The sequence below is a fragment of the Phyllobates terribilis genome, unplaced genomic scaffold (assembly GCF_046119375.1).
Source record: "Phyllobates terribilis strain yellow unplaced genomic scaffold, ASM4611937v1 Scaffold_1__5_contigs__length_1240528914, whole genome shotgun sequence".
Classification (NCBI taxonomy): Eukaryota; Metazoa; Chordata; class Amphibia; order Anura; family Dendrobatidae; genus Phyllobates; species Phyllobates terribilis.
In genome coordinates this window covers 822,315,507-822,341,355 of record NW_027362761.1, presented here as the reverse complement: position 1 = coordinate 822,341,355, position 25,849 = coordinate 822,315,507, and the positions used below count along the sequence as shown (strand labels likewise).

At 40.4% G+C, this 25,849-nt stretch overlaps 1 protein-coding gene across 7 annotated transcripts in view; it reads right to left on the bottom strand.

The window, feature by feature from the left end:
- The window catches only part of SLC4A4 (solute carrier family 4 member 4), a 290,540-nt gene that overhangs the window by 90,065 nt on the left and 174,626 nt on the right, over positions 1-25,849 (bottom strand). For all 7 annotated transcript variants that reach the window (XM_073637852.1, XM_073637824.1, XM_073637832.1 and 4 more), the window contains 4 exons: positions 24,778-24,913; positions 17,526-17,686; positions 16,592-16,771; positions 5,775-5,851 (listed from right to left, as the gene is read on the bottom strand). In XM_073637852.1, coding sequence (XP_073493953.1) covers positions 5,775-5,851; positions 16,592-16,771; positions 17,526-17,686; positions 24,778-24,913 — 554 coding nt within the window. The remainder of the gene's footprint in view (positions 1-5,774; positions 5,852-16,591; positions 16,772-17,525; positions 17,687-24,777; positions 24,914-25,849) is intronic.

The following is a 25,849-nucleotide window of genomic DNA, read 5'->3' as shown; positions in this document are numbered from 1 at the left end:
ATAAATTGCTACATCTTACTACTTTGCAGTCCGGACTGTTGACACAGTAAGCAGAGTTGATACATCAGTGTTGGTCTTGTTATTAAAGGGAACCTGTCACTTTGGATAATGCTATTAATCCACAGATATGGAGTTAATTTGCAGGATAATAGCCTTATGAAGGTGCTGTACTGAAAGTGCGTCACCCAGTAGAAAATGAACTTTGCTTCTCCCACAGCCGCCGGCTTTCAGTCGTACAGGTGTGCCCGGAGCAATTACAGTCACTGTTCACAGCACTAAGAGCGACAGCTGTAAGCTCTGCACTGATGCATTGCAGAGCTTTCTATTAGCTTACAGCCATGGCTTTCAGTGCTGTGAGTAGTGACTGTAGCTGCTCTGGACACGCCTACATGACTGAAAGCCGGCGGCTCCCAGGAGAAGTAAAGTAAATTTTCTTGAGTGTGCTGCACTTTCAGTAAGGCTTCCGGGCAACTACATAACGCTATTAACCTGCTGATTAACCCTACATCTGTAAGTGAATAGCGTTATCCAAGGTGACATGCTCTCTTTGCGTCTCATTCAGACATCCGTGAAAAGCTGTTGGAGTATAGAGCGCAATGCATAGACCGGCCACGGGTCTCCTGACCCAAACTTGACAGCTTCATAGACATATATGACTGGTGAGTTCAGGTTGGAAGACCCACGGCTGGTCCGTGCGTTCCGGTCTGTATTCAGACCATGTTTCACAGGTGTCTGAATTTGCTCTTAGTCTGTAAAGGCCTTCAATGCCATCTCTGAACATATATTTTCACGTCAATATATTTATACAGCATTACTGCTGACTAAAATAAAATGCCCCAAATTCATGCAACACCCAGTATGAGTGGGTGCCCGGAGAGCAAGGAGTGACAACCATGTAAGACTCAGTTTTTGGGACAAATATATGTTAATCACTATATTGAACGCCTCTTCCTATTTATATCCAGAGCCTGTCCTGATCATGACAATATATGCAAAGTGCTGTAGAATATAACAGAACTGTATAAGTAAATAAAATACATAAAAATAAAGGTCTAGAAAATGTGCATTTTAGCTCACTGACACCAAGCAGACATTGTGAAGTTAATTAGAAAGTTAAAAACTTTCCATTACAAAAAAACTGAGAGTCCCATAAAGAGGAATACTGGGTTATGAGATGTTTTGTATCTCTAGCAAATATTATCATTGTTGCTGTCTCCTTATAGCTACAACAGAACTAAAAATATCTGTGTAAGAATGTGGCAAGACATTAATTTGTGCTGATTTCCTTCTTCATTTGTGCCTCCGTATCAGGAAATAAAACCTCAGTTTCTCTATGAGAGCTAGCTGTGCTTTGTTCAGAGCGGAGTGGAAAAAGAACTTCTTCTGCTAGAAGGTTAAGGAAAGTACAGGATTATAGTCATATCATCTGTACAGAAACTCCAGGAATGAGCCAAGAATTACCATAAGACATACTGTATGTAGGTGAAAGAATTCTATTTATCACATACACAGCACTTTTCAAAATGCACCTGTTGGGTGTTGTGAGTAAATTCCTTATTTTATATTGATTGCCAGTTACAATCCAGAGCTGCATTCATAGTTCTGCAGTCTTCAGAGCTGAAATCTCCCAGTACTTCTTGCTGGGTACAGCATCCTGGTTTAGCTAAATCTAACTTTCCCACATCCCACTACACTACATTTTAGGAGTTTAGTTAAAAGGAATCTGTCAGCAGTTTTTTGCTATGTAATCTGAAGACATGAGGTAGGAGTTAAAACACAAATGTCAGCAATGCCTCTCTTATCAAGCTCCCTTGTTTTGTTTGCTTGCAATGATTGTTTTAGCACCAGGAGCTTATGGGAAACATCACCATGCTAATTCGACACGCCCACTCCTGTGATAGGCAGCTCACTGTCTATGGACATTGTATATACAGAGCCTGATGGAGCGGGGCTAGCTTCCTCAGCTCTGCGGCATTGCTAAATCTAAAAGCTCTGATTGTGTCAGAACGGCTGCACCCAGTAACCTAAGTGATACATCGTTGGATTCAGCTTCTCTTTGCCTACATCAGGCTACTCTCAGATGAGGTAGCAAAAACCTTCTGAAAGATTCCCTTTAAGCTGTTGAATATATATTTTACATAGAGTGTTTGTTTAGGAAAAATGAATTTATAAAGAAACCACATGTCCAAATTCTGTGATTCCTCTCCACACTATTGATGTAAATGATAAAAATGTGCCTACACCCATCTCCAAATATAAAGCGCTCATTGCATTGATATTTATACAACCCGCTATTGAACTCAATGATATATTGGTACAGAATAAGCACCGCCTAGTGGCAACAGAATTTTGTCATTTCACTTAGTGTTTTCTCTTTAAAACACTGCTTGCGGGAGTTTAAGATACTTTGATCACTTCCCCTTCACAAACAAGATCAGTAGAAGTAGAGATGTCGGCTGTGTGAAAATGGCTGAATATAAAAAACAACATAACAGAGACAGTACGGGGTCATGACTGCCATCAGGCCATAGAAATGCTGTGTGTATGCCAAACCATTTAGCTCCATACAGCTATTAGCAGTATAGCACGTTGCATAAAGAGTGAGTCTTTTAGGTATTAAAGGGAAGCTGTCATCAAAAAAATGACCTCTTTAGGCTTTATTAAAAAACTAAATTAATTTAGCAATTTTCATACTGGTCAGTGGTCACTGGAGCTATTTTTATCTAAAATTTCCTGTCCTTTGAGAATGAGAGTGTTCAGCAGGCTCCTTATCAGCAGAGGAAGAATTTCAATGACAGGTGACTCCTCTATACACAGCTGATAACACAGGATCCACCAATCACAACTGACAATGTCACAGCTGACCCAGCTCACCTCCCTTCATAATTCTCTTTGCACACACTCATTAGATGCTTTATCATAGAGGGCCAGAGTCTGTCCATTGCTGCTAATGTATGTGTAAATTTAAAGTCTAAAAAATGCTCCATTGGCCAGTGTGAAAATTACAAGATTTCTATTTTGCACTATTAATTCAGATTGTGATATGCGAAAAACATGTTGCCAACATTTTTTACAAAATACATTGAACATAAAAGCCTGATTTTAACAATATAGTAGGTCATTCTGTGATGCTAGTTTCCCTATAAAGGGAGTCTGTCAGCACAAAAATGAGTTTTCAAACCAAGCATTGCACATTTTAGGGGCGAGAGTCCTAATAAAAATCATACCTTTAGTGTCCAAATCTGTTGCTGCTTGACAGTATCAGATTGGGGTGCCAAGAGCCCACCGGTAACACTGGCCCACTATTCAGCAACATGCAAATATTACATTACCCTAATTCACAAATGGATATAATGGTTTGGTAAATGAATAATTAGATGCTGCTTTTGCCTGTACATAGTGAATCAAATATATTGTGCAATCTACTGCTCATATAAGGGGGCGAGGGTCCCACTCCTGCACAGGGGCCCACCGAGGGACTGATCTGTTGCTCTGTGGGCCAATGCGAGTCTGGGTCTAAAGGTGGATTGAATTGCTCAACCACGCCGATATACTTCGTATACTGAACACTGAATGATTTCTGAAAAGCGCAGCAGCAGATTTGGATACAAAAATTAGTATTTTTATTAGGCCTAGCACACGGTGCTGTGCTTGGTTTGAACAGTCATTGTGTCACGGGTGAGTCAGGTTTGACAGACAGTCATTCTGGATCCGGCTCTAGAAGATCACTGCGCTTGACCTTGCAGACACCTTCTTGATCCTTTCATCATCCCTCCCTCTCTAGGACCCAGGGGTGATCCCCACCTTCTGCTGCTAATTGACACACCCTTGCTGGGTCTTTAAATACACTCAGTTTCTCCAGAGAGTTACTGGTAATAGAGTAAATTCCCCTGTTCAGGTCTGGAATTCTAGCAGTCGGCTAGATTCTTCTTGGCGTTCCTTTGAGGATTGTAGTCATGATCTCTCTGGTGTCTTCTCAAAGCTAAGTGTATCCCCTTGTCTGTTTCCCTAGTTTGTCTTTAGTTGCAGTGGGGCTGACTAGTGCTCACCCCTCCGTACCTAGGGCTTAGCTCTAGGGTCAGCTAGGGTTAAGGTATTCTGCTTGGCGATATATGCAGAACCTATTTAGGGACGATAGGGGAGTCAGGGTGTTAGATCTGCTTAGGGGTCTCCACTCCCCCTTTCCCTAGTTGCTGGGCTTTACCTCTTTTGCCATCGTCGTACGCTGGGTTCTTCCCATACCTAGCATGACATATTTCTTGCTGACAGATTCCCTTTAATTAAAAAGCGTATCCATATTTTCATAATGTCCAGATCCAGCTCCGCACCTATGTGTGAATGATAATATTCTGCTCGCATTATGATTTTACCTTGGCTCATGTTAACAGTGCAGGAAGCTCTCCATTGCTTCCTTCTCCTGGCCCATACACAATGAGCTTCCCGGCTGCTTTATTCCCTATGCACTATATGAGAGGCATGCTGCTTAGTGCTCATAATCGGATTATGGAAATCAGTCTTTCAGCAGCTGCCTCCATCTCTGAAGGTGAAATCATTTCACCTCCAGTAACACCTATGGCAAGTAAAGCCTATGGACCTGCCCTCCCTTCGCCTATGCTATTTATTATTCACAGGCACCAAATCTTAGTCGGACAGAAGCTAACTAGACCAAATTCCTAGAATACTCCCTGACATAAACTGGTGCCAGATCAGTCCACACATGGTATTCATTTTAACTACATATGTGTCTTTTGTCAACCGTACTGACTATGTAACTATCCAATGTAATAACATATTGCTAGTGGGACCTCCAATGATTGAAAAGGGCATACATATTTATTCAGCAGTTCTGCACAAAGGATCCCCCAGCCACTTACTATGGAAAGAATTGCAACACAGCTTCATTAAAAGAGGTGGTCCCATTATAATAACTTGATACGTTGATGATCACTAGAGGTTCAGCCACCAATCCTAAGAATGAGGTTCTGACGTTCCAATTTAAAAGGAGAGATGGTCCCATGGACAATGAATGTAGTGGTGGTGCTGATACTCATCCATCTCTCCAATCAAATGGGGACTCCAAAGTCCTCCTATTCTAGTGATCGGACACCTAACAAGCAGTAACTTATTCTTGAGATAGTTCATAATTTGACATGGGAGGTCAACCCCTTGAGATGAATGGGGATGTTTTTTAAGCTGACAGATAATCGTGAAGGAGTGTTCCTAAGAATGGTCGTTTTTCAATAATCTTTCAGTGTAATCAGACTGTCGATCACCCTATAAACGAGCAAAATGCTTGTTCATCAGGTACAATGATCTTCTGTGCAGCACAAAAGATCATTATTCTCGGCGGTGCATGGTCCTGTGTAAACAGGACTCGCACTGCTGAGAATACTGGGCACCTATAAGCACTGAGCGATCTATTTCGGATCGCTCAGTGCGCATCTTTTACCACGGTCTTCCTGTGTAAATAGGCTATTAAAGGACCGCCGATTGGTAAATGTTTACCAATCGGCAAATGTTTAATGCCACTGGTCAATTTGAGCAGCTTGACCTTGCACAGTGGGTGGTTGAGAAAGCCTCTGTGGAGAGAAAATCGGGTAAGGAGTCCTAGTGGTTAACCATAACTGCTGCATCTTCATTTTGGAGACCTGTGGGGATCCCAACAGATGGAACCCCACTCATGAGTAATAGCATATCTTAGAAATTCTTCAACCTAGAAGTCATATAACTGAAAAAAAACAGCACAAGGTAAGGAGATATATCTGTTGACTTACTTGATCTTTGTCAGGCTTGTCTGAAACGTCATTCAGACTAGAAGATGTCATGTTTCGGTGGGTCATTGTTGGGCTGCCTGCAAAATTAAGAAGTTATATTAGCCCACCAGGCAAGGAATCAAAAAAGCACATTCAGCATATATAACCTCTAACACACACAGCATAAAATCTAAGCAACATAAACAGACGGGGAAATGCACTGTGCTGTACCGCGCCAATAATACAGCAGATTCTACAAAAATATGCCATGAACACAAAACTCTATACAGTACTACAAATATTACAAAGCCTTTATCCATTGTACGCCTAAATACGTGGACATATTTTCACATCCATATTACAGATACAACATCTATACTTGTTCTATGGTATTTTATTATATATATATGGTTCTAGTGGTATTTTGATTTACTAATCAAAATACCTACGTGACCAGTAGAGACATCGTACTGGCAAGTACATAATCTTTAAAAAATATATATATTTATATTGTACTGCATATTTTTCATTTTTATGCAGGATGCAGCCAAGCCCACCAATGTTGATCTTTTAAACTAGTAAACTTATATAGTGCTGGGCAGCCCGCCTAATCTAATATTATGAGCGTCACTAATAGACTGTAAGCCAGACACTGTGCACTACATGTGTGTGACTGGCGCTCTATACAAGCCTTATCCGTGTGCATTTTTAATACTAGGTGATCATCCCCTCCATGAATTGGTCGGTTGTGAGTGATTGTCTCATCAGTATTTTGCACCTTTGTTGCCTCCGCGTTTATCAAGGGGCTCTGCTGCATCCTGTACTGCACTGGTATTGTGACCTGTTGTTTGTAGATACGGCTGCCTTTTTTCCGCTATATTTTTTCAAGGACATAATCTATTTTAAATAACAGTTTTCATAAGTACAGACATGGATCCAGTGAAAAGACCCCATGCGTACTCATAGTGTGTTAGGTTACGTAAAACTAAAAGGAGCTTTCTATGGATCTCAATAGAAAAATAAAAATGTATTCGCAGTAACAAATTACATATTTAATGCATATTGTACAGCGTAACAATGCAGTCGGCCAGCTGGGAAGATCTGTCATCTGAACATACTGAGCAGTTTCAACCTAAATTGTCGCCCTTAACATTTCGCTCCTATACATTTAACAGTAAAAATAACAGCATAGGCAAGCATAATTGTCTTCAAGAAATTAATAAACAGGAACGTGCTTTTCTAAATAGTCTATGACTACGTTTAAAAGACTGGAAGAAGCCCTGGGAGGGCTTTTCTCGCCCACCTCAGACATAATAAGGACAGGCACAATATGCATTTTTTACTGCTGTAAATGCTAATTATTACAATTGTGCTATTATTCTACAAAAGTAAAGCGAAACAGTGAGGAAGAATAGGACTTGACATAAACAGCTTTATTCCCTTCCACCCCCAGTTCAATTACACCTCAAGTTTAGCACAGTCCTACTATTTTCATGCTGGATTTGAACATTTTCATCCCCTAGGACCTGTATATATGCCGTGCTCATAGCACTTAGTACAAAATGACTTTTGAGATCGAATACATTAACATAGCCTTATTAGCGGGCCGGGAATTAAACAGCTTGACAGTAGACTATATTCATTTTAGAAAAGTCTTATGGGTGTATTAATTAATATTGTGGCAAAAATAACATAAAAATAACTAATATACAGATAAATATATTTTTATCACTTGAAGAGGTATTAGGTATTATTATTAATTCACCAGGGTTCGTCATAATAACTGCTATTAATCAGTCATAAAAGAAAAAAAATAACATATTTTATGGGTTTACAGAAAAGTCCCTGCACTTTTTCACCTCTCCATCTTAAATGTCATCACTATTCCCGGTTGTCTATTTCCCTATCAGTATACAAACCTTCTGACAACACTGGTTTCACGCAAGACCAAGGAGATAAAGTGTTGTCATGTTGCTTGTGAAAAAAAAGAAGGCAAAACTGATAGTTCTATGAATTACTGCAAAAAAGAATTAACACAATAGTTTCTAATAAAAAAAAAAATTGCTGGAGTTAAGCCACATCTTGGAAGAAAAGGTTGAAAAGTAAAATTCTGCTCAATTCAAAACCTGAAATTTCAAGCTATTTCTAGCAATCTGTTAAAAGGTCCATGGAACTGGAAAGAAAACAAAATGACGAGATGAAAAATTATTTCATCAACTTCAAAAAAAAAAAGAACAGACGTCAGAGACAAAATATTGTTTTAGTCTCTAGTAAAAATGTAGGGCTTCAAAAATTGCTTGCTAAAACTGACAATCATCCTGGCAAAGAAGGTGAAAATGAAAACTTTACTTGACTTAGAAGCGGAAGATCCATGTTTTATAATAGTAGGCTTCTTGCACATTATAACTAGTTTAACTACCTCAAGGTCCCCAGTGTTGATGTTAAAAGGGTCTCTCCGGGACTAACATTGATGGCCTATCCACCAATGTCTGATCAGCGGCGGTGCGACAACCGGCACCCCCGTCGATGAGCTGTTCCCGATGGATTGGTGGAACCGCTCAGTTATGGAGCTACAGCTAGGCATGCACATCTGTCACCTATTCAAATCAAGAGGGGGCGAATGTTCAGTACTCGGCTGCTATCCTGCCGATGGAGCTGTGCTGTGCAGCTCCGTGTCTGAGAAGTTCCGGCCGACACCGGCGACAGCTGATCGGCAGGGGTGCTGGGTGTTGCACCCCGCCAATCAGACATCGATGACTTATCCCAAGGATAGGCCATCAACGTTAAAATCCTAGACAACCCATTTAAGGATATTTGATCGTCACTACTAAATCTAATTTGCCGATTAAAAAAACAGTACATCTTTAAGGTCAAAAAATTGTATTCTGACTCCTTAATGCGGTTGTCCCATAAACAATATTTATCACCTACTGGAGTAGCTGGGGGTCCAACTGTTCAGACCATTATTAAGACTGAAAACAGGTGGTCAATGGCCTCCTGTGTGAATGGAGCTGTAGTGAGCATGTGTGAACACTCTTATAGACATTGAATGGAGCAGTGGTCACACATGCTCCCAATCATTCCATTCGCACAAAGGACTTTGAGACCCTCTTTCTTGTAATCGACATGGGACTCATTGGTTGGAACCTCATCAATCAGACATTTATTATCTACCCTGTGAATAACTAACATATAACATTTATAGGACAACTTCACGCTAGTCTAGTAGAAGTCAAACGCATTCACCTATTCCTCCAAGTCAATTCTGTCAGTAAAGGAGAAACCAAAGCAGTGCTCTCCAGGGTAAGACCTCAAGCAGCGCCATAGATCTCAGCTACCAGGATGCATCCTTGATCTATTTTGACATCTCTCATTCGGCCACTTATAGATAAGCATTCCACACATATTATGGGAGAATCCTTCAACAGTCTGTACTTATTAACTATGGTAAACCACTTGAATCTGGAGAGAAAGCTTGTTGACTACACACGGGATGTAATTGCAGATGAGCATCTACCTCTGCAGGTGCAAGCACAAAGACGGTCAAGTCTTTTTCCCCCTGTCTGTAGACTGTTGAAACTGTATTAACCCTATTCCCACTGGGTTCCAATTAAGTAGGTGGTCCATAGAAGGCAGCATGGATAAGGGAGCATACATACAATTCTACAAGATCTAGAACTAAATATTGCCATGGTGAATCGGTTACATGACAAATTGCCCACAACAAACATTTACCCCCGACTTACTGCTGAGCCATCCCATGCTGGGGCTTCGCCGCACTCGGAGATCATCATCCGACATGCGGGTTGCCAGGCAGGGCACAGAGTTCTCTAGAGGACTGCGGGCTATTTTCACAAGCAAAAAGCAGAAATTGTGGAAGAAACGGCAGCAGGAAGAGCAAAAGGAAAGCAAAATAAAAGTCAGAAGAACGAGGGAGAGAGAAAACTGAAGGCTTGAAAAGAAGCAGAGAACTAACAGTACAGTAAATGCATGAGGAATGATGGCTGCTCTAGGCACAATCTAATAAATGATCCTACATCTTCATTTAAACCAGAACATTACAGTAAAGAAATGTCACCGAGTTGTCCTAAATCATGCACACTCTAGTATCAGACTCATATCATCTATTAGGTGCCCCTTCATTGTGCTGATCAACAGGGTTTTAGAGGTCGGACCCTCACCAATCAAGCATTGATGATAGGCCATCATTGATAAAGTACAGAAAAATTCTTAAAGGGGTTATCTGGTCTCAGAAGAAAAGCGGTGTTCATATAGTTAAAATTTACCTGTATTACCAATGTGGTTTGGAAGCGAAGTGATCGCATGCATGAGATACGCATACTTGCGGTCATGTGCCGACTAGTCTCACCCTGCTTCTCTCAATAGAAGAGAATTGAGAGTAGTGCAAGAGACTAGTCAGCATGTGACGCCAAGTATGCAAATCGCATACATGCAGTCACGTGAAAGCCCATAGTGAATACAGGGAAATCGTGTTAGTGTGCCCATCACACATTGCCACAAGTCCAGACAACCCCTTTAAGTTGTTTCTTAGTCATATCTATGCTGTACTTACCAGTTTCCCAAAGGTGGCTTTTAATTACACATAACCACTTTGAGGAAGTTTTATGCATTTTGATAAGTCTGATACATTTGAGCTTGAAAAAAATTGGACCGAACATCACCATACAAAGTCATAATAGGTGGTCAGGGTACTCCCTAGCAAACATTAAACCTACACAAAAATGGAGTATAAAACCCTCAAGGACAGTTATAAGCGTAAAAGATAATCTTTATTTATAGAAAAATTAAAATCACATATACCACACATAATAAAAGATCAAAACGGGGTAGGAAAGAGCACATTTGAAGTCGCACAGAGAGTAATATATTGTACATTGGAGACCAAAGTAACGGCTCAGCCCCCCGAGGAAGCTACGCGAAACGCGCGTCGGGGCTGCAGTCTGGCTGGGTGGTGACTTGTGTCCCTATGGGTAAGACTCTCATTACATGCACTTTATCAATATGATTGTCTGGATCCTTCTCTCCGTTACTTTGGTCTCCAATGTACAATATATTACTCTCTGTGCGACTTCAAATGTTTAGATTGACGTACTAGCATCCCTATAGGGACCCACCCATACTTGCCGGTACTGTATTGTGCTCTTTTTTGGTCTGATCTATACATATAATATATATAGCTAATTGGACATTGAATGTAGTATGGAAAGAAATATAACATTGTTTCATGAAGACCCAAGACCAATGTGTGGAAATATTCCGCTTTAGTCTGAAGGGATGTCCTCTACCATAATGCATGGCTTATGTGTATTAATCTTCTCAACTGCAATGAGTTATGGTCTTTGCCAATTAGACTTTCTCAGGACAATTATTTTAGCAGTTTCCATTCACTGGCAATTAGCAGATATTTTGAAAATGGTAGGGACTTTAAAGAGTTATTAAACTTTTCTATTCATTTTTCATATTCAGCATATTCTTGAATTGTCTGCAGAATAGTTGAGGTTCGGGTCATGAGACCCCCATCAATTGCTGTGTACTAGACCTCTGAAGGTGCGCAGCTCAGCCAACAGGAGCGCACAGCTTCAGAACCAATGCTTTCTATTAAATCTGTACTCCACGCTGTGAACTGAGGTGTGAACTCTGGGGTCTAGTGTGCAATCTCTAACAGTCTCAGGACCTGGACCCCCACTGAAATGCAGTCAATTCAACTGCCTGCTGAATACAAAAAAATCAATAAGTGAATTTAGCTAATCTTAAGGCAAAAAGGAAAGATGCATACACAAATATGCTTTATTTCTATAAAACCTCTTAAAAGGGATCCTGTAATTAGACTCATGCTGTCGGAACCACGGGTAACATGAGCCTGTCTGAGCTATTGCACCCAGGTGTGTTCACTATGAAACACTGTGCATTTCAGATAAAGCATAGCTTAAAGCACCATTCCAATGATTTATTGCATTACTGGAGTGGTGCATCAAATCTAAGTCCCCTGCCCACAGTCTGATACTAACATTCTGGCTACTTCATTGGCTTTCTCCACCGCTCCCGTCAGTCTCTGGCGAAAAGTGACCAGCCTGCAGCTCCAGTGTACTCTATGAAGCTGTGCGGAGGTCACTTTTCAATTCAAGTCTATGAGACCCTCGCTTTGTCCTCATTCTAGCCCTCATAGACTTGTATTGACAGCATGTGACGTAGCTTCTGACTTCTGGCTGTCAGAAGCTACTGTCACAAGATGGCGCCGCAGGACTGGAGCGGCACCGAAAAAAAGTGAAGACGCCAGAGGGTGAATATATGACAGGGGGGCAGGGGTCTTAGATTTAAAGCGCCACTCCAGCGCTGAAAAAAAAGCCGCTGGAGTGGTGCTTTAAAAATGTAATTCGGGACTATAGGGATAAACCGGACTAGTCTGATCCGATCCTCAGTGGGCTTCTTCTCGCCCCGCTCCAGTTGATTGACAGGTCGTATACTTAAGAAGAAGAAGCCGTCCGGGGATGTCATCAGCCTTTGAAATTATGTTTTCTCTGAAATGTAGCGGCACTTCAGAGTAAAACATACCTGACAGCAATCATGCAGCTGGACTCCGATTTGTGCTGCCTGTGGTTCAGGCAGCATGAATCTAATAACTTCTGGTTACTATATAGCTCTTTTCCTTTCAGATCCACACTTTGGTATGAACCAGAAAGAGTTAAGAGAAGTTTTGAAGTTGGCACGGAGCAGAATAATGTTTATGGTTGGCAGGTGAAATCTGGTTGGTAGGAGGAATTGCCACCCACTGGATCTAGTTCTCTGTCTAGCATGGCTTGATCATTTCTAGCAGAGTATTAATGCTTCACAGCACTATTTTAAGGCGTATTATAACTTAATCTAATGATTTATGGAAAATCCTATAAAGATAAATATCTGTATATTTTACAATTTTACTGAACTAGAAGCAAAGCATAATCAATACCAGATAAGCAATCTGTAGTAAGCCACATGTAATGGTGACATACAGGTGCATCTCACTAAATTAGAATATCATTAACTTTTTGATTTATTTTAGTTCTTCAATACAAAAAGTGAAACTCATATATTATATAGAGTCATTACAAACAGAGTGATGTATTTCAAGTGTTTACTTCTGTTAGTGTTGATGATTATGGTTTACAGCCAATGAAAACACAAAAGTCATTATCTCAGTAAATTAGAATAATGAACAAAAAACACCTGCAAAGGCTTCCTAAGTGTTTACAAAGGTCCCTTAGTCTGTTTCAGTAGGCTCCACAATCATGGGGAAGACTGCAGACTTGACAGATGTCCAGAAGGCCGTCACTGACACACTCCACAAGGTCCCAGAGTCTGGAGGAAGAGTGGAGAGGCACACAATCCAAGCTGCTTGAGGTCTAGTGTGAAGTTTCCACAATTAGTGATGGTTTGGGGAGCCATGTCATCTGCTGGTGTAGGTCCACTGTGTTTTATCAAGAACAAAGTCAGCGCAGCCGTCTACCAGAAAATTTTAGAGCACTTCATGCTTCCCTCTGCCGACAAGCTTTTTGGAGATGGAAATTTCATTCTCCAGCAGGACTTGACACCTGTCCACACTGCCAAAAGTACCAATACCTGGTTTAAAGCAAACTCACCTGACCTTAACCCCATAGAGAATCTATGGGGTATTGTCAAGAGGAAGAGGAGAGACACCAGACCCAACAATGCAGATGAGCTGAAGGCTGCTATCAAAGTAACCTGGGCTTCCATAACACCTCAGCAGTGCCACAGGCTGATCACCTCCATGCCACGCCGCATTGATGCAGTAATTGATGCAAAAGGAGCCCCGACCAAGTATTGAGGGCATTTACTGAACATACATTTCAGTAGGGCAACATTTCGGATTTTAAAAATATTTTTCAAGCTGTTGTTATAAAGTATTCTAATTTACTGAGATAGTGACTTTTGTGTTTTCATTGGCTGTAAGCCATAATCATCAACATTAACCGAAATAGACACTTGAAATAGATCACTCTGTGTGTAATGACTCTATACAATATATGAGTTTCACTTTTTGTATTGAAGAACTGAAATAAATTAAATTTTTGATGATATTCTAATTTAGTGAGATGCACCTGTATATGAAGGGTCACTACTACATACATCCCCTGGATTGCAATAAGGCCATGCCAATAAATGAGTAATAGGGTAGCGTCAGTAGGATGGAGGCAGACATCATTAAATCCACAGATGTAGAATAAATAATCACGCATATACTTATACAGACATCATTAAATCCACAGATGTAGAATAAATAATCACGCATATACTTATACTGTATGCTCATGTTTGATGAGATCAAATGAGGACTATGTGCAATAGGACATTGCATAACGTCATGCCATGTAAATGTAGCCCGGCCCTATGGCAGGAACATGGTTAATGGTTTTTACAGATTTATGGAAAGGGTATGATCACCCTGAGGCTTACAACTTCTACATGCAGCTATACGTGTATGCCAGGTGGTTGAGACAGGACGGACACCCTAGAAGCACAAGCAAGGGCTCACGTAGTATGAAACAGACAAATGAGGAGACAGCCTGGAAGTGCCATGCTATTCACCTGAAAGGAAGGAGTTTTTCCTCAAGCCCTCCTCTCTCCCTCCTAAAATGTTCACAATTTTACAAGTTTAAAGAAGGAAAGAAAAAACTATAATTAATATGTAATGACAGGTTAGAAAAAATGATAGCAGGTCTAAACACTGGAAACTAAAATGTACAGTAATCAGATCCTATTACTTTGTTTTATGACTTAGAGGGAAGTCATTATGCTGTTAAAGGGTGGAGGGAAGCATATTTTGCATGTACGGATGGTATCTTGCTATTGAAATTAGTGGGAGATATGGAAACCACTGAAAGAATAAACACTGTCTATATCTCGCCCATTTCAGCGGGGATATGGCAGGTATGCTTCAAGTAGAAAGAAAAAAGATAAACGAAGCACTCACCAATCCAAAATGTCTTTTTTATCTATCCATCAGGAGTAACAAAACATTGAGCTGGAGCATGCTCTCTTCTCCTGCCGTTTCGCATCACTGATGATGCTTCACCCGGTGCAAGTAAGTGCCGCTGACAACAGGGCTAAACTGTCCCGTTTATGGTGGAAAACCATGATTGATGGCCTCCAGATTGGGGGGGTTCTCACTATCATATTTTTATACCTACTCTTTTAAAAGGTTACAGAACATTCTTGTGGGAAGCAATGTAGCTCTTAATGAACCCTACAGCGCATATGACGCTTAAGGCTGCGGTAAAGAGGCTGCAGATTCTCTGATGTGAGAGAATTGGGCCGATTATGTAAGGACACTCGGCTGAAACGCTGTCAGAACTGTCCTCTTAGTGTGATCCGATTCTCTCACATGAGAGTATTGCAGCACAGGTAGGGAGAAGTTCGAGAATTTAATTTCTCCATCTTCATTGTTCGAGGCCGCAGATGTCGGACTGCAGTATATATATCATCCGAGTGCAGTCCGATGCTTCACACACACCCATAGACTTGTATGGGTGCGCATGGTCTGATAAGATGAACCTGCAGCAAACTGCAATCTTTTTCTCATGAGAAATAAAGCGCTAGTCGGCACTGCCCCATAGTATAACACTGGGCCGAGTGCTATCTGGCAAAACATCGGATGGCACTCGGCCGTGTTATACGCTCATGTGAGTGAGCCCTTAAGGTACGTGCACACAACGTCTTATTCTGGTGGGCCTTCTCTGAAACCTGCCTGAAAAGGCACTTACTAAACACTCAAGAGAATGAACATATACTCTCTATATAAAAATGACTTGCTGTTCACATGTTCAGGCTTTTGAGCTTCTTTTAACCACTTAAGGTTTCCAGAGACACCAAGCGGTTAATAATAGTAAGCTGATGGTTCTTCAGATGTTTTTTGCTTTGAAGAGGTTCTATACTTTATAATACAAATCAATAGGAAGGATCACAAGACGCCAGCGTGTTTTGAGCGTTTTGCCCGTGTTTTTACCTGAAAACCCGCAATTGTTGAATGGAGTTAAAAAAAAAGGTCCTGAAAACTCCAATGAAAAAGACGCCCCAAACACGCTGGGAAAATGCTAAAAAAAAAAAAAACGCCGACCGCCAGAAATGTTAAAAAAGCACTCAGGAAACAAGAAAAAAATGTTAAAATGACACCTTAGATAAAAAATGCTTCCCGAAGCATCGTGCTCTTGAAAAACTTGATGGCCTCTCCGGAAGACATTGCGTGCACATACCATTAATAGGGGTCTAGCTGTAAGACCACGTTCACACGTTCAGTATTTGGTCAGAATTTTATATCAGTATTTGTAAACCTAAACCAGGTGAGGAACAATCAGAGGAAAAGTATAATAGAAACACATCACCACTTCTGTATTTATCACCCACTCCGGGTTTTGGCTTACAAATACTGGGGTAAAATACTGACCAAATGCTGAACGTGTGAACGTGGCCTTACAAGCATCCTGAAAATGGGCTCAGCCATGCCCTGTGGAATTCAGTGTAGATGAGCAATAGCACCTCCACTCCATTTATAGTCAATGGGATTCCCAAAGAAATCAGAATACAGCATCCAGCAATGCAATGGACAATAAATGAAGGAGATGGTCCCTGGCTTGACCTCCATCCCATTCACATGGGGCTCTGTGTAGGGAATAATTTTCAATTTTAGCCCTTTAACAACAAGGTTATTTTCAGCCGCAGACATTCAGCTGAAGTCAATTGGCAATTGTTTAGGCAGGTAATATTATCTATATTATTACTGAACAGAATGGAAAGGCAGCCACAAAGGTTGGCCTCTACATTACCATTGTCTGGGCTGGTAAACATCCTACTTGCACTGGAGACTGTTTTCCCTATGTCAGCCAAGGAACGCAAGTTGGATTTCTTTGTCTGGTGCTTATGCTTCCTGAGAAGAGTGTAAGTGATCTTTTCCTTCATCTCTGGTTTCAGCAGTCCAGTCTCAATCTGGTTATCCAGGATTTTTTCTGAAAAAAAAAAAAAAAGTAAAATGTGTTTAATGGCTAAGAGCTTGTGCAGACTACTGTATTTTCGGTCTGAGTGCGATCCGACAAAACATTGGATCGCACTTGGACTAATGTTACTCTACAACGTGCCCGAGTTTGAGAGTAACATTCAGCCATGCAAGTCAATGAGACCGAGGACAAAAATCAGACCACACTTGGATGACATCCGAGTGCAGTCCGATTTTCACGGACTGAAAGAATAGAGAAATTGGAATGGAAATTTTTTTTTGCCATCTTCGTCTACCCAAAACTAAAGCAATATTCATGCAAAGTATACAAAATAATGCAATGGTGGAGGTCAAACGCCACCATTGTGCTCGTTTACTTTAAAGGGATTACCACCAACAGCCAAAAGATAGTGGATAAATGTGTTATCAGGTGGAGTCTAGCGGTTCGGACCTCCACATCATGTCAATGAGAACTGGAATGCCGTATTCTGTGTGAATGAAGAGGTTCTGTGCATGCGTGATCACCGCTCCATATAGTGTCTGTGGGAGCTGTAGTGATGCATACACACTACCACTCCATTCACATGGAACATGCCACCCCTGTGCGGTGGATATGTGATGTTCTTCGGTAAGCACCTGGCCATATTGGTGAAGAAGATAAAGTCATATGCTGCACATGTCACGTGTGTGGTCTCTTTGCTAGTTGATAACAATGCCTTATTGCATAATGTATACCGATAAAGCATAATAATCCATGGGCTACTTACCAACTACTTGTGGGAGGGAATTGGCCTCTAGGTCGAGTAGTATTGTCCCTTTTTCAATACATGTCCGCAGTTCAAAGAGGCTATGCAAGGAAAGTGTGGCAACATGAGGCTTACTCCACCTTTCTCCACCCTGCTCCACTTTTTCTTCGAACTTTATCCATCTAAAATAGAAAGAAACAATATTATTTTATATCAAACACTTTAATAAGATGACTGATCTTCTCTTTTGATTTGATATATATATATATAATTATTATTTTTATTATTATTTGTACTGGAAGTCAAGAATAGTGCATTTCTTTACATGCCTTGAACAATTGGTCAGTCTCTCTGCATAGAGATGTAATTACAGACTGTCTCTTCAATGAAGAAAGTAATGGCCATGTACTGTAGTTGTGCAGGAAATCAATGGAAATAATAACAATTCTGCTTTACAATATGTCTCAATGCAACAGAACCCTAAAGGGCTTGCAAAGTATCCATCTAAAGATGCTGCGCAAAAAAATGTAGCATGTAGATATAAGGCAGCCACCAATATTATGGCTTCTGCTCTAAGTTAATATTGTAGTGGCACTGTAGGTACGGCCATCTTCAATACCTTTGACGGAGTGGAACGCTATGCCAAGTCCGTAGGTCTATGGGATAAAGTTTCTCCTTGAGGAGAGCGCCCAGACGTAGGAAGGCTTATAGGCCAGGTTTCTGAGGAAACAGGCATGCAAATTAGCCCCTACCAAGAGGAAGAAAGCGGATTCTCTAATGCCACCTATTGGGCATTATTATAGGTTCTAGATTAAGGTATAGGTGTCACTTATTTAAAAAAGGTCGTACTAAAGAACAAGCTTTCTACCTCTTGAAAGTTGCTAATTTGTATATGCTATGGCCATAGCGCACCACCGCTATCAAGTTGGCGGCTGCTACATCTGTATATTAAACGGACCACCAATTGCAATCAGTAAAATATAAAATCACCTGGCTCTAGATCTATTGTGAATTTTGTGCATATATTGTGAATTGGGAATAAAGTCAATTATTTGTCATTTTCAGCCAGCCAGTAAAGGAAACACGAGTCTATATTCTTCTTAGACATCAAAGATATCGCAATGCTATTCTTACTGTCATAGATAGCATGATTGATCTACAAATGATCCAGTGGATGTGAACATAGCCATCTACAGATCCTTATTCTCTCCATAGGAGTTAATAAAAGCGTAAAACACTGAAACACATTATTGATCTGTATTCTCGCTCACAATACAGATATGGATTTAAAGGACATGAATGGATCAGTATTCTCCACCATAGACAACAGAAGTCTAAAACATAAATCTGTATGTGTGGACTCCATTGCCTATAGGCTGATTATGGATCTATTAGAAATAAAAACATATAAAAAGGGGAATTTTTTATATATAAAATTGCGCGGGATAAATTCACCTTTTTATATATTTTTATTTCTAATAGTTTACTAAAAAAACGATATCCTAGGTGTTGGTAGGACACTGAGTGGTCACTGTCCCAATTTGCAGCAGGCTTTTGGACTTCCTACCAGCGCCACTGGAAACCCCAGTATTACCTGATTATGGATCTATACTACAGATATACAGTATATTCTCTACCTCTATTCTCTCAGTGCATGTATTTTAGATCAATATGTTTTAGATTCCATTAAACCCACATTTTGCGAGATGTTGATTCACCACAAATCCTATCCATTCACACCAATCAGGTACAGTAATACTGAAGAATCAGAATGATGTTTGGTTACTGATACATTATAGAGCTTAATATTTACTTCTGTATAAGACAGAAAAGGACTGAGGATGAGAAAACTTGTGTAACCAGCTGCAGAACAGTGCAAAGGTTAAACTTGTACTTGTTATACACTCACAATTAACACCACAACTGCCATGTTTAAAGAGGACATGTCAGCAGGTGAACACTGGGCGGCTTTTGCTCTTTTGTTATTCCCACTGCTCCTCTGAGTATTCTATTTTTGCTTCTTCTTTTTTTTTTTTAAATCTGCCATACAATCCCAGAGATTTGGACCATAGAGATTTGCACTAAACAAAAAAGGTCCATAATTCTGAAACCATATGGCAAAATTAAGAAAAATGAAAAAACAAAACAAAACTGGAATGCTCAGGGGAGCAGGGGGAATAAAATAAGAGCTGGCCACCTTTGACCTGGTAACATGTCCTCTTTAAGAGTCAATATCTGCACCATTTTTAGAACTACACACAATAAAGTGTAATGTACCAAGACATGCAGGAGATTGGGCAATAATGTAAAAGGACATTTTATATTCGTATAACATGCAATTCTGCAATTGTCTTCCCTGGAGATAACAGTTCATCAGTTAAAGGAAACCTGTCACCAGAAAAAAACACTATTAACCTGCATATATGGGGTTAATCTGAATTATTAATCTGCCCGGCGCCTACCCTTAGGCGAACGCTGCGGGGAGAAAATGAACTTTATTCCCTGAGGGGTATAAAGTTAATTTTCTCCCGCAGCGTTCGGCTAAGTGCCGGTGTCGGGAGGTTAATAATTCAGATTAACCCCATATATGCAGGTTTTTTCCGGTGACAGGTCCCCTTTAAGGTTAGAGAAGAAATGCCTATGACCTTCAGATGATTGTTTCTAAGGCTTCTATTTGAGAAAAGAAATGATGAAAGAAACAACTCCTTTAACATGACAGCACCACTGAGGTACTAAAAAGTGGATCTACTTAGACAGAAGTGGCAAAGTGCAGCCCATACAAGCCGCATCTGACCCTTTGGCTGTTTCTGTCTGGGCCGCAGACAGTCAAAGGGCTGGAAACAGTGGCATACCACTAATAGCATAAACCACAAAGCTGCTATGAGACTCGTGAGTTGGGGAGGCCCAGTGGCATCATAATCCCCCCCTACCTAGCTCCATGATTTCAACAGCATTTGCATACTCCAGCTGCAGATACAGCTGCACACAATGGTAGAGCAAGGAGCCGTGGGCTCTGTCCCACCATTTTGCTTGTGCAGCTGACTCTCAGTGCAGCAGGTGCGATGACATCACTAGATTGTGCAAGCTACACTGCGCCTCAGTCCAGGAACAGCACTAAGTGAGTAACTTTTTTATTTTCTTTTATTGTGTGGGGGGAACTGTAAGGGCATCATGCTGTGAGGGGAGCTGTCAAAACATTATACCACTGTATGTGGGGGCTATCATACTGTGGGTTGTGGGGGTCATCATACTGCGTGGAGAGCTGGGGGGCATAATACTGTGTTTGGAGGACTGTGGGGGCATCATATTGCTGGGTTGTGGGTGCGGTTATTCCCCTGAGTCACACCCAGCATCCCCCGCGCGCTTTCCCAATGAATGGGGAGAGGCAGAGCGCGCGGAGGATGCCGGGTGTGACGCAGGGGAATTACCCCGCCCACAACCCAGCAACCGGTGGAACGCAGAAGAGGGACCCTCGGCTGCAGCCTGGACTTGTCGTGATGTCAGCGCCGGCTGCAGCCGGGGGTCATGTGATGCCTGTGAGCAGCCAGTGATAGCGCCGCTCACAGGCATTATCTGCAACACAAGGTATTTACAGAAATAATTATGCCCACATGCTGAATACATTGGGCAGCTTAAAAAAAGTACCGGACAATCCCTTTAGGATGAATGACAGGACCAGTATGATTTACTGCGCAGTAAACTATATGGTATTGATTACATGCTACTAGTAAGAATACAAGTTACAATAAACCTTATTATAACATGTATTAGTAGTAGCAGCTTGTCAACAGACTTATTTCTGCTCAATATTAAACAATAAAATTAATATTAGTCCAAAATTATAATAATAATCAGAATTAAGTTCAACCTATTGCTGTTTCAGTGTTTTTTTTATTGTAATGGTTGATGATTACCCAATTCCCTGATGTGAACCTGGCTTGAAGGATTTTTAATTTCTAGTCTCTAAAGTAAATCATATGTCACCATGTCAAATCGAGAGAATTTAGGACTGAAGAATACCACCCTACAACATTTAATATTGACAGTTCAGCCTGGCAACATGGTTGAGCCGCTGGTCCGAACTGCCTGCTCTCTGATACTTTAAACAGAGGCTGCTTTCCCTCTGCAGCATGGGGTACTGAAGCAGGCCAGAACCAGCAATCTGCCCAGCTTGAGAATGGTGCTTGCGAGCGCTACAGCAATCAGCTTGCAAAGAAGCGATCCTTGCTTAGGAAACTGGCCACCTCTGAGACAACATACAGCATAGTACAGAATTAAAAATCCTGGATGGCGGCCATTCTGACCTGTCCTTGCACAGATCTTTAACATAAGCAGATTAAACACAAATTATTTGTTTTTTAATAGGTTTTATTTAATATTAGCTATTAATGCACACTCTCCACCCACAGATTAAAGTTGATACCAAATAAAGTTCCCATGGGTAGCCAGTGATGCTGATGAGTGTTGTCGTTAGTACCCAGTGCTTGTGAATAGCGGTCATTTTACTGCTATTCACAGTCGCTGGAGCCAGATTCAGGGAATGTGGACTATGTTAGAGCATCATGGGAACATTTTTGGTAATAAATTGGTGAACGAGGTACTTGTTTTTATTTCTGTCTTTTTATGTTTTCAGGTATCCATTTCTGGATTACATCGGATTGGACTATGGCGGACCTGCATGAGATTTTTTTTTCAATAAATTGGTAAATGAGGGATAGTGTGGGGGGGGGTCTTTATTCAAATAAAGTTGTTTTTTTTTTGATTGCTGGGTTAGTAATGGGGGTGTCTGATAGACACTTCTCCATTACTAACCACTGGACTTGATGACAGCTGTGGTTTTTGACAAATCACAGCTGTCATCAACCCCAATTACCATTACCCCAATTACCACCGCACCACGGCAATCGGAAAAATCAAGGCAAAGAGCCAGAATTGGCGCATCTAATTTGATGCTCCAATTCTGGGGTGGCTGCAGGCTTGTATTTTTAGACTGGGAAAGGCCCAATAACCAGGGACCTTCCCAGCCTGATAATATAAGCCCACAGCTGTCTGCTTTACCTTTGCTTGTAAATCAAAAATAGGGGGACCTCATGTCATTTTTTTTAAATTATTTGTTTAATAGGTTAAACCAGGCTAAACATCCTAGCACGATACTGAAAGGCACTATAGGGTGCAAGTCTATTATATGTAGGGGGCTTGTGACATTATATATCTACAGGACATCTAGCTATTCAATCTATCTATTCTATCACTTTATAGTGGCGGTTCTGGCTGTGAATTTACTGTACTTGTCTGATTAAATTTCGGGTTTCCTTTGAGATGTGTGCGTAAAGGAAAGCATAGTCTGTGTGTCATCCGATTTTTTTTCTCATACCTATAGACTTGCATTGGCAAGTCCCGTCCTTGCATTGGCAAGCATGCTGCCATTTTTTCCTCAGTATGATTAGGGCTGAGAAAAAAACTTGCAGATGAGCACTGCCTCATTGAATAACATTAGTAAGAGTGTAATGTGATGTTTTTTCGCATTGCACTCCTCCGTGTGAGTGAGCCCTTAATCAGAGTTCTGAACAGTTTGTGTAATGGCAGGTAGCTAATGCACCCATTCACGATGCAGACAAGCATATTGAGCTGCACTTAGCTAGTCATTATTATTATAAAGGCCATCTGAATCCAGACTTAAAAAGCTTTCAGTCCAACATATTTTCCTCCTAATCTCACCATACACATGTAGGCTTGTTTTGTCCTAAGTGTGAATGTGTTCTCAATGGGGAGAATGCAGTAAAGTACTGCAAGACAGCTCTGGCAGTGTCTTATCTTCTGTAAAAATTAAAGGAACAGGCATTGAAAGTCCATATGCCCAATGATTTTTACCTCTGACATCATCTGTTTGGGAAGTAAGGGGAGACCCGAAATCAACCGATTTGGATGACATTATTCTAGTGTGTGTCAGGGCCTTTAAGCTTTAGATCAGTTATTCCAACATTACATTTCTAAGCTTTTAAGCATGTATAGGTTCTTTCTTTAATACTGACTCTAGAGTACCTGTGTACCCATCTAGCTATGTCCACGTACTCAGTACATAATAACACGTGATTTTAGGAATGTCATTAGCAATAAAATTACTGAACTTTACTCTCAGAGGCCAAGAAGAACTTGAAGAGCAACCAAGTTGGGTGCCAAAATGCGAACTAATATTCTTAGAAGAAAATAAAAACCATGGTTTTGTTGACCTTCCAAGTATAGATCATTATTTCATATGTCGACTAATACAGAATACACATTCCAAGCAGACAAAATGTCATGCATCCCCCAGCAATAAAATAAGTCACGCTACTAAAGAAGCATGAACAGGTAAAAGTTATAGAAACTATCTTGTACACCACAAATTAAATATTTACATCTATAGGATTGAAATACATGTAAGATTTTCATGAAAAAGGTTCATACCATACTCCTAAAGATAACAACCTGTAGAAAAAGCTCCAATATGATAGTCAAAAATGTTCTTAGCACCCACAATATATATCAATATCCATTATTACTAAAAAGGTAGCAATTTGACATCCTGCTGTTGAACTAGTAAGGAAATTGTGAATGTCAGAGGAAATCTCACAATAAAAATGTTTTTATTTAGCATATCTACACCAGTATATGGAAGACTTCATCTAGTCCTTTATAACTTTGTATATCATCATCTAAGCAATATTCAAAGCAGTTTATGGATAAAAACAGTAAATATGCTTTATATGGATGATATGATATAAAAAGATTATCTGGGATTATAAAGATTGGATTGTCTTCTATGTAGTGGTTTTGGCGGTGCTACGCTTTTCTTTTTGTATTTTTTAGAATGCAATTGCATTATATCTGTTCTATATTGCCAGCAATGGAAATCTGCAATCATAAGTCAAGACTGACGACAGTTCTAAAGAAGCTTTTAATCCTAAACTCGGGCATTTCAAGAAAGTGCTAGCTGCAAAAATGGCCAATAGCTACCATGACCCTTCTATGTAAATTTAGCATTGGACCATGAAGTATAGAGCTTCAATAGTACTAATACGAGCTATACACTCAAGTAAACCATCAAATATTCTTTATCTAAATTATGGATGTTTTATGTTTCCTCTCCTACCATAAGCGTGTCAAAAAAGTATAATAATAAAAGACTTACTGTGGTTATTGGAACCCTCTTAGACAACAACTTTAACAATTTGTGATTTTTATTTGATTATATGGAAAGTTTACACTCTATAGGCATTTTTGAAGGTCTTACCTGGCAGTTTCCTTCCATTCCATTTCTTGTCCATCAACAGATAAAAGTTCATCAAGCTCAGTGAAGAGCTGTGGAGGAGCTGGGCCATCATCATCTTCCCCCAAGATGAAGCGGATGCGCTCTGCAGCTGGGGAGACTGTAGAGGTGAAAATGCTTCGATTAACAGCTTGGTTGATAACAACTGAAACGCGACTTTGCGCCCTCTTTGTTTCTCTACTGGCATTTATTATGTTCTGGAGATCTTCTTTTTCAGAGGACATAATAACTAAGAACCTTCAACTGAGTTGCCTGGACCTACTTGGCTTGGTCTTGAAATGTTAATCTAGCTCTAAAGTCTACAGGACAGAATACAGTAAGTACAAAAGATTTTACCAACTTAATAAGCTAAAGTAAGCAAACTTAATATTTATACGGCAAGAAACCAGTTTCGACCAAACCAGCTTGGGCAAAGGGACTGGATAGGAGCATCCATCTAAAGGCTCTCCACCCTCCCATGTAAAAAGTGGCATTTTCATTGGTCTGATGGTTTAGGGACTTATTACCAATATAGCAATGTTTAACAAGAGACAGTCTGCTCTTTACATGTGGAATAGGACAGAATACATTATGATAGGCATCAGTGCACTTGCAAAACACCTTGGGGTGAACTTCTACACAGCTGACGGCAGTTCTTTTTTATAATACAGTATATTAGAAAAATATTGTCTCTTAATTCTGTTACTACTCAACATTATTATGGTTTTAGAAAAGTTGGATTTTATTGTCTGACAATTTTGAAAAGGTTACAAGCTTTCATTCACCTTCAGCCCTTACTTCTAACACGGTAGCTCGTATTTCCACCACCATAGTCCCAAAATGTTACAACTACAGTACATAATTTGCACAGCTAAATTATTCTGTAAGTCCTTCCCCTGACTAATGGCCTGTATCCCTGACTGTAGTGAGTGATATTTCCCTACTGTGTTAATATAAGGTCATTTGCTTTATTTCAGGGTGGCGCCCTGTATATAAAAGTATATAAACAGCAAATAAACTGTTGAAGCTAATGATTAGGTGGTTTGAAGGTAACACT